Genomic DNA, 13,457 nt, shown 5'->3' with positions numbered 1-13,457 from the left:
TGTGGGTTTGGAGTGTTCCAATTCATCTCACATTCTATTAGGGAAAACTTCACACTACCTATCTGAAGCACCTCAGCCCCCAACCAGGACAATCAGATCTAAACTGGTATTTTCCCCTTTAAGATGCCTTAGATTTATGCACACAGTGACATCTTGATGTCCAGTTGATTGGGCTAACTCCAATTTGAGGCAAAAGATTTGTACTGCCTATTGTGTAAGATGGGCTGACTTGCTCCCTCTGTGTTCAGGTACTTAATAATGCTGACACAGCTTTCTGTTCTCCTTCTCTGGTTCCCTGAGGACCCCTGAGCGCTGGCCAACAAAGATGGCAGGGATGAGAAGGAAAAAAAAAGGCAATGCCTGTTCTGGCCCAAGAAAAACTTAAAGGTTGACATAACTATTTGCTTTACTGCTTTATATTCCTAGCACTAGAGGTGCATGCCATGGCTTGGTCATATGTCAACAGGTTTGAGGGCTCAAATGTTCTTTCTTTTTGACTGATTAACAAGAGAGAGATGATGCTGGGGATCACTTTGTCCTTTTCTGGGACACAGGTTTAGTGTTAGTTTAAATAGAGCTTCAATGCTCCTGGTTTGCTTTTTTCTCACCAGGGAATTCACATTTTTCTGCAAGGTCTGTGACAACTCAATGCCATTCCTGCCTATTTACCATAGCCCAGATCCCCAAGACCATAGATAACTTAAGGTTGTTATAACTGCTTTTGGTTAGCCAACAGTTTTCAGGTTGTGGAAGAATGTTGCCAGCTTTGTGTTAGGAAGTTTAAAGTGTAAGCATCAGACTGGTACCTTCAGAAAAGCAGAAGAATAATTTTCATGTGTGAAATAGATAACTTCCTATTTTCTACTCAAAAATAAATGTACACAGGTATTCCATGCTGAACTTTTTTAAAGGGAGAAGAGGAATGTTTTGGGTTTGGGAGTTGTTTTTACTTACGAAAGTTGCCTTCTTTTTATGTGTAGTAGGACTGGAATTTTTAGCAGTATTCTGCATGAAGTTTCTTGTCTCTGAGACTAATGTTAAATGTAATCATATTACAAGCATGTTTATAGCCTTTGAACAAAGGTAGTTGAGCTGTTTTGAATATCAGAACTTTGCCAAACATTTGAAATCAAATAAAGGTTCACAAGTAAAATAAAATGAAACCTTTATAACATTCTACAAGAGCATTCGTATTCTGCTGTTCTTGTTTGTGTATTGAACAAGTAGTTTTAGGTGACAAGGAATTCATGATTAAAGAAGAGGTTCAAAGAAATCATAAAGAGTGTCTGAATTTAAAAGTTGACTTTGTTCAGTATGTGTTATGACTTTGAACTTTATTTGGACTTTAAATACATAACTTTCAGCATATTGACAAAAAAAACCCAACTTCCATTACTCACACTGGAATTTATGTACAAGTGCTAAGACTGGCAAGGACAAATATGTAGTTGTGCTTAGGTGGCACTTTTCAAATTCAGTAGGGCAGATTAGATATCTCCACACCAAAAACCAGAGAGAGAGCCTCTGTAGTTTGGATTATCATGGATAAACAGCATCTGAACATGAGCTGATAACATTAGCACAGCTTTCCAGTATACTATGTAAAATTTCCCACTTTTGGTTCCTGCTGGCTCAGACGTGTGGATGTTGTGTACTATTTAGTGAAGAATTTTCCAGCATGGGGTTTGTTTCAGGAGTGAAATCATGACCTTTGTCATAGTGAGATCTGTCTTGTTTTTTTGTGTGTGTATGCATTCCAAATGTTTCCTATAATTACAGAATTGAGAGTGAATGCTGTGGCAGTGGTGTGTTTGAATTGGTTTTGGCTTCTCTTGCTATATTTAAAGAGCTTTGTGTTGTCATGCCTTGGCTTTGGTCAAAATGAAAATAAGCAGTTGACAATACTGTTTTGGGAGATTTTTCTCCTTTTTTTGGTGTAATACCTCTCTCTCTTCTAGGGGAACAGCACAAAACCCAGTTGCTGGCTGCCAGTACAAACAGTAGCTCTCTGGCTTGTAGGAAATGTTGTTGCTTACAGATAAGGTGGTGGTCCTTAGCTACTCAAAATACTGTGAGCCCTCTTGGAATTGCTCTCCTCTTTGGATCAATGCTTATTTATTAATTGGTGAAGTGTTGTCTCTATCTTGCTATTTCTCAAATGCTCATGTTTGTTCTCTATTTAGATGCCGCTCAACCTCACTAATGCAGTGGCAACAGCAAGACAGCTCTTGGCTTACACAGTTGAAGCAGCAAATTTTTCTGATAAAATGGATGTTATTTTTGTGGCTGAAATGATAGAGAAATTTGGAAGATTTGCTGAAAAATATAAAGAGGTAACTGGATAATTTGCCATCACTGTAAAGATAACTAAAGTGTTTGTCCTTAAGTATTCTGAGCAGTGAAATCTTCCCAACACTAGATGCAGGCACTGAGTTAGTGGATTGTCAGATTCTATTCCATGTTTTTGTTTGTTTAGTAGGTCCCTGAAGTTGCTGACCCATGGTCACAGACTTTGCATTCGCGCTGAGATGATCCAGCATTCACTGGACCTGTAATGTGAGTAACACCTCTGGTCAGCATTGGAGCAGGGAGATAGGTACAGTAAGTCTGTTTTTATTTAATATGGAGTGGGTCACACAGGTTTTCATTGGTATGTTCTTATCTAAAAACACAAATAATGAAAGCCTCAGAGATCCTCTCAATAATGAATAAAACAAGACTTATCTTCTCCCCTTCCACTGTGATAGACTGTCTTTATTCAATATTGAGCCAAATCTCTAAGGTTTTCAGTACTCCTCTGTCTTGCAGGATATAACATAAGACATTAAAACAAAATCTTAGAGAACGCTCATTTTTGGGGAGAAAAATGCCAGTTGAATAGTCCCACCAGTGGGTAGAAACTCTCTGTTTCACTGCTGAACAGAGGTTATATTGATCTCACTGTACAGTGCATGTTGGGAAGTTGGAGACCACAATGCCTCGAGTTTAAACTCGTGCATAAAAAAAAAGCCAAATTTTCCCTGTCCAGCCCCCAGCAAACCATAAATGCTGGTTCTACATCCTTTGCAGAACTCCTTAGTGGATTTTCATCTTAGACAATGGGTTTTTTTCTCAGTGGATTTGTTTTGAAGCCAGCCTGTGATTTGCTGTTATATTTAAAGAACATGAGTACAATTTCATGTAAAAATTTTAGTAGCTATTAATAAGGCTTGATTTCTTTTCAGGTTGTTATTCCATGAACTTGTTCTTGACCCTATTATTCATATTGATTCACTTACACCATCTTCTTATTCATTCCCTAGTTTGTGCTAAAGGGGCTGTTTGAAAGATTAGTACAATAAATTACAATTTATTAGCTCTTTCATATCAGAAGCAACAACACAGTTGTTCAGAAAGTTCTTAGCAGATTGTCTTAATTTAGAATACAGCTGGAAAAACTTGTTCATACCTCGATAAGTAGGAGAAAGAATAATGTGTAATATATTTTAAAAGCATGAAGCAACTTTAATTCTGCGAATTGTGCTGGTTTATTCTAAAATCACTGTGTGTTGATGTGTAAAACTTGTTACCATTTCTCAAGCAGTAATAAGTCATCATAAACACATTCAGTTAATTTAACTTTGTTGTTGAAGATTTAATGAAAGGACTACAGTCTGCAAATGCTACTTAAGGCTCTGTGTTGTACAAGAATTTTTACTGATTGAAAATTATGTTCTTCAGAGAGCCAGTTCTCAAAATAACAAATATTTTTTCATTCCTATTCTTGTCTTTATATTTAAAGATTTTTAAAGAGGACAGCAAATTACTGAAATTACTGTGTTCTCTCCTGATTAGTAATATTCTGAAAAAAAATTGGGAAGCCAGCATAGTAAAGGAGATACTTTCCTCACCCTACCCTTTGTCTCTTCAAGCTGAGAATTCTAGTCCTTAAATTTAGGCACTGTCAATTGCATTTTGGTCAATTTAGCTAAAAATTATACTCATCTTTACTTTTGGTCCAGTATTTGTCACTGCTCCTTAAATGTGCTCATTATTTTTGGTAGTGGCCTAAATAAGTTCCCTTTATAGTTGGTATTTGTTTTTCATACAGAAGGCAGGGTGAGGACTGTGGACTTAAAACAATGTAATTGATGGTTTGAAAGCAGCGCTGGTACTTATGGATATTTGCTGTCTCTCTGATGTAAACCTGTGACCTAAAACAGGTCATGCAAATATGAAGGCAAACAAAGTAATAAAAAGAAGTTTTACTTACTAAAAGGAAGCAAAACAGAAGGGATGTATGCTAATTTTTGCCTGTTTTACTCTTTTCCTATTATCTTCTATCATACATGCAAACTGTATTATAGTTGATTTATAGTTTTGGCTTCCAAGTTGATTGTAAATGGTCCTCTTAAGCAATTAGTACAGTAGAAGGTGGAGTATTGCACCATTTCCTTTTAATAAAATATATTTGTCGTGGGTTTTTGCTGAGTACTATATAAACAGACACATTCTAGTGGCACTACATTTTTCTTCAGTGGGAGTAAGTGTCCAAGTCAACGTTTTTCAGTATCTCAATGTGATGAAGTGATTGAAATAGGAGCAACCATTTTCTTTGTGCTCTTTGTGCTGCCAACTCACTTTGTATTTTCTGCTAATGACCCTACCTGCTGAATGCTTTCATACCTATAAAAGAGTCTTACTTCTCTTCCATGTTAGCTTGGCGACGTCATGGTGGACATAGCAAGTAATATTATGTTGGCTGATGAACGTGTTCTGTGGATGGCACAAAGGGAAGCCAAGGCTTGCACCAGAATTGTACAGTGTCTACAGAAAATTGCTATGTATCGGCTTGCAAATGGAGCTCAAGTTTATTCTACTGTAAGCATGAATTTATTGATTTATTTAGAGGAGGTTTTGCTCACTCTTGAATTTGAATAGCTTTTTATTTTTCTTAATAAAGACTGGCATTATCTGAAATGCCTACTATTTCTGAAGGGAGTAGAGCAATACTCTGAAAAGATTTATACCTACCAGATAAACTGAGATGGTTTTCTGGATGTGTTTTTCTGTGAAGACAGAGAATCCCTTTTAGATTATTTATTATCCTGTCTGTGGTGTGTAAAATCATTTCATGTTTGATTTTTGTTGTTACAGTATTCTCCAAATATTGCTCTTGAGGCCTATGTAATAAAGGCTGCTGGTTTCACTGGGATGACTTGCACCGTATTTCAGAAAGTGGCTACATCAGACCGTACAGGACTGAGTGATTATGGGAGAAGAGACCCAGATGGAAATCTAGATAAACAACTAAGCTTTAAGTGCAATGTTTCAAATACACTGTCAAGCCTGGCTTTAAAGGTGAGATGCTCTTTGTTTCCCTACTCACTTTGTAATAATATATATTACTAATTTGGCAAGCAAGTTTATTGTTACTAATTTCTAAGTTTAAATTAGCATTTTTGTGTAATCCGAAATGACTGTGAGAAGAATTAAAGGGATAAAGGATAATAAAGCTTGATTATAAAATAGTTGTTTTAATGGACACAGATTTTAATAAGTAGGTGTGGTTTTCTTCATTGTAACTTCATAAGTTGAAAGATCCTTTCTGACTTTTTCATAAGTATGGAAATTGAGACGCTTCCTAGTTTGTAATAATACATCTTTATTTTTCTGTACTTTCACCTTAATTACATATTAAATCAGATATTAGCAGTGTCCTTAAAATTGTGAAATATTCTGCTCAGAGTAATACTGTAATTAAGCATGAAGTAGAAGATGGACCTGATAGTTTTGTGTGTGCATCTGCATATACACACACACACTCACCTATATGTATTACATCTCTATATGGATATGTATAAAATGGAAACACTTCCTCATATTCCATAAAAGTATTTTTCTTAGTTATATTCCTCAACTTACCAGTTTGTTTTAAGCACTTAATTTGCTTGAATGTCACTGCAGGATGTATATTACAATTTATGCTTGTGCAATTCTGTGAAATCATAAGCATGCTTCTCAGTCAAGTATCATTTATAGACAAGTAAAACTACCCTGTTGTATACAGCATTTTGTTTTGAATGGTACTAGTGCACAATTACAGCATTTCTCTCTGGTTGTGTTGGTTGCTGCTTCTAGTTGCTAATAGTCTAGTCTCGAAAAACTCTGATAATACTTTACTGATACCAACTTTAACTTTAGTCTCTGTAACAGTTGCCATAAGGTAACTGCAGAATCTTAACTTTTTTCTTTTAAAAAATGTTTTAAGGTTTAATAACTTGATTAAGCTATTTTATCCTGGATTACTTGAAAACACTGTCAAAGAGGTTGATCACAATGCATAGTCTGCTAAATGCATTCATCTCTGACTCTGTACATATAGAGGAGTTGCTGATTTAATCTCTGTAAAGAACATAATTTTCTCTTTTGAACTTTAAAAATCTGTTTGTTTCTAGAACACAGTTGTAGAGGCCTCCATCCAGTTGCCAGCTTCCCTTTTCACCCAAAAACAAAAAAGAGAAATCAGACCAGCAGATGAATCTGTCTGCAAGCTTCAGCTTATTGCATTTCGCAATGGAAAGCTTTTCCCAGCAACAGGAAATTCAACAAACCTGGCTGACGATGGGAAACGTCGTACAGTTGTGACTCCAGTTATTCTTACCAAGATAGGTTTGTTTTTATTATTACTTTTTTATGATCTTTAGTAAACAGTTTTGACTCCCTTATTTTGAATAGTGTGTATCCAGTAGAAAGTTTTAGCATCTAATGTGTTACATGCTGAGAAATGTATGTGCAAATGCATTTTCTTTGTAACAGATGGATTAAACGTAGCCAGTCCCCATGTTCCTATCAACGTGACGCTGCGGCGCATTGCACATGGAGCAGATGCTGTCGCTGCTCAGTGGGACTTCGATCTCCTGAACGGACAAGGGGGATGGAAATCTGATGGCTGTCGCATCCTTCTGTCTGATGAAAATATTACCACCATTCAGTGCTACTCCCTCAGCAACTATGCTGTTTTAATGGTATGACGCTTGGGAATTTAATTTCTTTCTGGAACTTAAAAATGTTTCAAGATACAATTCTGTTTGTTTTTTTCTTGCGTTAAGGAAAACGAGCATTCCCACGCTCCATTTCACGTAAAACTAGACATAATAAATACATCTTTAGTTTTTGCTTTTGTTGATGTAAACGTTGAGGTTAGATGAGGTTTAAGCAGAACTCTATCAAGTATAATTAATTGGGTAATAAATAATTAATGAACAACTGGATATGCTAGGAAAAAAGGAATTTTCATATGCAAAGTATTATATTATAGACATTTTAATGAGTTACTTAATCAAATTCGGGAACTTTCATGAACTTTGGTCTATGAATGACAGGCTATCTTCAACTGTTACTGCTCTTTTTTTAAACTACCTTCTCTGTGTTAGATTTGTTGACTTTGTCAGTTGACCAGGAGTGTTTCTCAGGTATTTTTTCTGTGATCCATAACCAAAGACAATGATTTCACCCCAAACTGTTAGTTCATTTGTATGTAGGTCTGTTACCAGAAGACATCAGTAGAAATGGAAGAAAGATCAAAACACTTAGTAACTATGAAAAATATTTTTTAAATACTGCTGAAAAATAGTATCCAAAATCTAGTCTAAGCATATTGGTATCAATAAAAGGGTTAACCACTTCTGAAGCATGATGAAGAGACACTTTCTTTTAGTGCTCCCCTCTCTTGGGAAGCTGAATTTCTTCTTTGTCTGTTCTCAGAATTCTTAATTTTATAGTCTGGCCTGGGAAACTTCCCTTTTTATAGATGGTGACTGCTACCCTGCTCGTCAGTAATCCCTACAGATGCTAAATTATAAAATGTGGTACATAAAGAAGATGGACTGGTAGTAAGCTCAGTGAAATATCACAAGATTTAGGAAATACTGTTAAATGTAAATTTGGCGTGGGTTTTGTGCCAGTTAATGTGTTCCATGTGGAATTAAATATATATTTTTATGTAATCATACATGGAAGAAAAAGCACTCTCTTATGATGATTAGTGGATGAGAAGTTGATATTTTTCTTTAGCAACTCAGATTTTCAAAAATCTTCCTCTGAAGAGAATTAAATGGTAATTACCTGGCTAAACTTATATAAAATTGATTTACATGCCAAGTTTTTTAAAAGAGCTCAGAGAGCAACTTTTCAATTTACCTTTGAGGGTAGTGTTTTAAATTACTTTAAACTTCTGCAATCAAGTAAACTTTTACAAGTAGTGTTCCTTTTTCCCTTCCTATTTTTAAAATATATAATAATGTCCTAAAATTTAGCAGCCTTTGTTAAAACAGAAATAAAATTCATTTTTATGTATAATATGCACGTAAAGAGAGATTATGCTTTTAATTGATCACATTTCTGTCACCTGGAGGAAGAAAAATGAAAAGCATGCTCAATTGCTTCTATAAAGACTAGTTCTGAATTAACACATGGTAAGATGGTATGAATTGTATCCTCTTGTGCATTGTAGAGGAAACTGTTGACAATCAGAAATCAAGTTAGAGAAAGGGGCAGCTTTCTTCCTTTTCTCTCAGTAGCTCTTGTTGTGTACTTGCTCAAAACTGGTATTCTTTAAATATTAAGCCACTTACCAAAATGTTAGGCTGTGGAGACTGGGGAGGAGGGGCCCAGAATAACACTCATCTGACAGATGTTCTTTGCACATGGATTACACACTGCAGAAACTCTGGATGTCTCTGTGCTGCTAAAAAAGCTTTTCATAATGCCTATCCATATATTAACCAAAAAAGCCATAATAGCCTATTTCATTTCTAAACTCCCATCATGTTGTATAAGTCTGGGTTCTGGTCTCAGGCTCAGAGGAAGTTCTTTTGGGTTCAGTTTGCTCTTTAATCCAGCAGTTGTCATTAACATCAAATGTGTGAAACAGCAGAGCCAGGAGGGACCTGAACATGGTGGTTCATCATCCTGGCTTGGATGGTGAATGACTTAACCAGAGCTATTTCACTCTATTTTAATCTACTTTACTTTAGTACTTATATGTTAGAAGAAAGGAATTTGTAGTGTACTGACCCTCTTCATACATTTCAGAACATAACATGAAGTCCTCTGATAAGGAAACACGTCACTGATTGCCTGATTTTCTGATCTAGTGATTTAGGAAGATGCAGTTGTAAAACTTTGTATTTATTTGGAGATTATATTCACCACTGTTTAATAATAGAAGAGATAAGCAGAAGGCTCAGCTGAAAACTCATTATTACAGACTGAACAGAAGAAAAAACCCAGCAATAGTGCTTGAGAAGAAACAAAAGTTCTGCTAATTAACTATAAACTCCCCAGTATTCTTAATGCCGTCTCTACTATTACTGTTATTGTTTTTTTACTCAGTAATTATTTAGGAGCAGTTTAGCTCAGAAATAACATTATTTGCTCCCCTTACTCTTTTTGCTAGATGAAAAATGTCAGTGCAATGGATAAAGAATTCCATTGATTTATTCCATTGGTTATTGGGTCAAGGCTTCAGCTATCTAGGCACGTTTCCTCACATGTTGTAGAAGATTATTGTAAATCTTGGGATTTTGTAGCTCTCATTCTTGAAATTCACACCAATACATACCTGAAACCAGTCTGGAAGCAGCAAGCAGAATTGCCCTATAGTTTGTGTTGCCTGGTATTCATGGGCCAGGTGTAACTAAACATTTGCTCATGCTTGTAACAGCAGTGAGTTCTCAGGGATCCCCAGCTGCATAACAACCAGGCCATGGGTAGTGTTGAAATCAGATGACACTGGCTGCCTGAGGCATAAATTCTTATGATCCTTTGCCAGGTGCCAAAGAAAACCAAATAGATAAGAATCAAAGTGACAACTTGATTAAATTAGTTTGAAATGAGGTTGTTGAGTTAGTTAGGAATAACAAATTTATATTCTGATGAAAGAACAATTGAAGGTATGGTGAAGAGACTTTTGACACTAATTTATTGTATGCTTCAATTCAAAAACTCTTCCTGTCCATGAAATCAGATTACTGAATTTAGGCTTAAAAATATCACTGCTTTTCTCAAAACTGACTGAAACTTCTTCCCAGTCTTTTACTGGTCTTTCTTAATGCTAAGTTTTTTCTCCTTTTCCTCAGGACACTTTTGAACTTTGCCAACTCCAGAAGTTTAAGAGTAACTTATTCAGAATCATAAGGGAGAGACTTTTCTGTATCCTGTCCATTCCAAAAAATTACGTTAAATAGATCTTTTTTAATAATCATAGTTAAGTAAATTTACTGTATTTTGTGCTGGGGACTACAGTTTCTTTTGAGTTGTTGTGTCATGTCTCTGTCCCCTCCCCACTCCTGGAACTCTAGTAAATTTTAACTTCTTTCAAACAGAATTATTGCTTCTTCTGAGTAAATGAAAATCTGGGTGGATTCAGAAAATTTATTGATGCTATAGAGCTGTTGAGTTCTCTTAGCGTTATCAACTATCTATTCTGGTCAAACAGTAATCATAGAATAACAGTCTGGTAGGAACATCTGGTGCCATTTGGTCCAGTTAACCTGCTCAAAGTTTGACTGCTTTTAAAGTCAAATCTTACTGCTCCAGATCACATTCAGTCAGGCTTTGAGTATCTCCAGGGACACAGTCTCTCTGGGCAGTATGTGACCACTTCAGAATTTTTCTCCTGTATCTAATCAGAATTTTCTGTGTTGCTGGTAGTGTCAGTTTCCTTTCATTAGTGGATGGTTCAGTTCCAAGAAGAGTTTGAAAGAGTTTGATTTGGTCTTCTTTATACTATCTCAGTAGGTAGTTTAATATAATAATGAGATTTCTCTCCTCTTCCTTTTCTTCTTAAAGATAAAAGACATGACGTCTTCAGTCTCAGACAGTGTATGCTTCAGGCTGCTAATCATCCTGGTGATCTGTTAGACTTGCTCCATCTAGTATGTCAGTGTCTTTCTTGTGCTGGGGAGCCTCAAACTGCAACTTCTGCAGGGTGGTCTCTCAGCAGAAGGGAAGGAGCAGCTCACCCACTTGCTGTGTCAGTGCTCACACAGCAAAGCCTGGCCTTGGGTTACAGGTGACGTTGCTGGCTTATGGGTGGCTTTTGTCTACCACTAACTCAGGTTGTTTTCTATTCAGTCCAATGCCCAGCCTCTGTTTTTATGTGCATGGGGTTATTCCATTCCAGATACAGATCCTTTAACGTTTTCCTGTCTGTGATGTTCTTTGGGCTGTTAAAGAAGATAATCACAACTGAAACACACGGTTACTGCACATCTGTACATAGAAATATTTTAAGATTAAGAAAGTGGTGTGTTTCTATAAGCTGCTGAACTCTCTGTATCTTCAAAAATATATGAAGTTGAACTGCTCTATAAGAATTGTGACTGCATTTATAAAGGTCAGCCAGAATAGCAGATAATTGCAGAAGAAATGCAGAAATAACAAATAAATAATTGAAGAGTTGTTTCGGGACCAGTGGGAAAGGAAGGAAGACATTTCATCTGGAAGGTGTCTGTTACTTCTTGTGTTCCCTTTGTCATTGCCTCACCCTCAAAAAATAGATATAGTGGACTAATGGTTTTTTGTTGTTGTTGTCAGGACTTGACTGGAGCTGAGTTATATACACAGCCAGCTGACCTTCTGCATCCAGTAATTTATGCCACTGCCATGGTTTTGCTGATGTGCCTGTTGATGATCATGGTCAGTTACATATACCATCACAGGTAGGAATCAAAATTACCAGACTAAGAAAATGAGTTTGATCATGCTTAGGACTACCTTTTCTATTTTATAGGAGCATAATCTAGTAATATGCTTTCACTGTTTTTTCTCTATAAAATTTGTTGATGCAAACTAACAGTTATGCAAGTAGCTATTTTGTCTTTCTTGAGTATGATAATTTAGCTGTCATAACCATGTCTCTCCTTTAATTCTTCATTTTGCTTCATGATGAAAGAAGAGGCCATACAATAATAATGGTAGAATTTAACAAACTGTTCAGCCTTTTACATTTTTGTTGATGTGAAAGCTTGAATCCTAAAATTTTTAACTCAGGCCCCAAATAGATGTATGAAGTTGGTAATAGGTGTGTGTTTTTTATATTTTAAGATTGCATTTGATTACAAAGTATGTGGTAGTCAAACAATCATTAACAGAAATGATATGTCATTTATCACAAGCATATCTTGCTAGTTTCTGAAAACAGTATTGTAGCTGTGTTTTATATTGTCGAATTTGTTTCTTTTAACAGTGTGATCAGGATCAGTGTTAAAAGCTGGCATATGTTAGTTAACCTGAGCTTTCATATTTTCCTGACATGTGTGGTGTTTATTGGAGGCATAACTCAGACCAGGAATGCCAGTATTTGCCAAGCGGTAAGTAAAACTTGGTTACTGGTTTTGTACTCCTATATATCAATATACTCCCCATGCCACTGACAGAACTCTAATGCTGTGTAGGCATTCATCAAAATATAAAATCTAGAAAAAAAATTAATGTTTTGCTTTTAAGTCATCTAGTCCAACACCCCTGCAGTAAAGATGGACATCTTCAACTAGAAGATTGCTCTGAGCCCCATCCAACCCGACCTGCAATATTTCCAGAGATTGGACATCTAATACCTCTCTGGGCAACCTGTGCCTGTGTTTTGCCAGCCTCATTGTAAAAACCTAACTTTCTTACATATAATATAAATCAACAGTCTTTCATTTTAAAGTCATTCCTCCTATCACTGCATAACCTTGTAAAATGTGCAACAGATATTTTTTCCCAAAATTCTACCACAGAAACTAAGTTTTATTGGTTATTTCCGTTTTTGAGACTTACTTACTATGAAATTATTTTATAGGCCTGTATGTGGCCTTTACAGGCCATGTGAGATCTGATTTTCACAGGTATTAAAATACCTATTTCCATTTGCTCAGTATAACTGAAGGGGAGGGAAGAGAAGTGTTTCAAGCCTCCATGCTTTATTAAGACTCCTTCTTTTTAATGATTTGCCCTTCTAAAATTTGGCCATCTCAATTTAGTTACAGTGTTTCAGTATAACAACAGTTTCTGCTTTCAAAAAATGTTAGTGAAATTTTAAAATTTTTTTTTAATCCAGTGATTACAAAAATTTTCATGTCCCTCACCGTAATATTCCATAATGCTTTTTGTTTGAATTTACTGGAGTTATTACGTTGACGGTTCAAAGTGTTGCAGTAAAATATATTCCTGATCTTTCTCCTATGTGGGTGCACACATACACACACCTCCTCTTTTTCCTGGAGACAGAAATCCTCCAGAAGAAACCTTGTGATACAGATAGGCTGTTTGAGAGTTGTGTGTTTTTACTGGTGACTGAAAAAGGCAAAAAACCCACTTCTAGTCAGCTTAATTGGAACTAAAGTGTTGCCCCTTCTTTGTGCATGTGCTGTCATGGCAGTGTGGCTTGTGAATAAGGCAGTAAAGGATAAGGAAGCAGACTGTGAAGC

General features: G+C 36.1%; 1 protein-coding gene across 1 annotated transcript in view; it reads left to right on the top strand.

The window, feature by feature from the left end:
- Positions 1-13,457, top strand: part of ADGRA3 (adhesion G protein-coupled receptor A3) — a 55,318-nt gene that overhangs the window by 37,220 nt on the left and 4,641 nt on the right. Inside the window, exons 10-16 of the mRNA XM_030946889.1 lie at positions 2,184-2,333; positions 4,699-4,860; positions 5,137-5,340; positions 6,438-6,651; positions 6,799-7,007; positions 11,581-11,705; positions 12,233-12,356. Of these exons, the coding sequence (XP_030802749.1) occupies positions 2,184-2,333; positions 4,699-4,860; positions 5,137-5,340; positions 6,438-6,651; positions 6,799-7,007; positions 11,581-11,705; positions 12,233-12,356 (1,188 nt within the window). The remainder of the gene's footprint in view (positions 1-2,183; positions 2,334-4,698; positions 4,861-5,136; positions 5,341-6,437; positions 6,652-6,798; positions 7,008-11,580; positions 11,706-12,232; positions 12,357-13,457) is intronic.

This window comes from Camarhynchus parvulus, chromosome 4 (assembly GCF_901933205.1).
Source record: "Camarhynchus parvulus chromosome 4, STF_HiC, whole genome shotgun sequence".
NCBI lineage: Eukaryota > Metazoa > Chordata > Aves > Passeriformes > Thraupidae > Camarhynchus > Camarhynchus parvulus.
The sequence above is the reverse complement of the archived record's forward strand: the minus strand, read 5'-3'. Positions and strand labels throughout refer to the sequence as shown.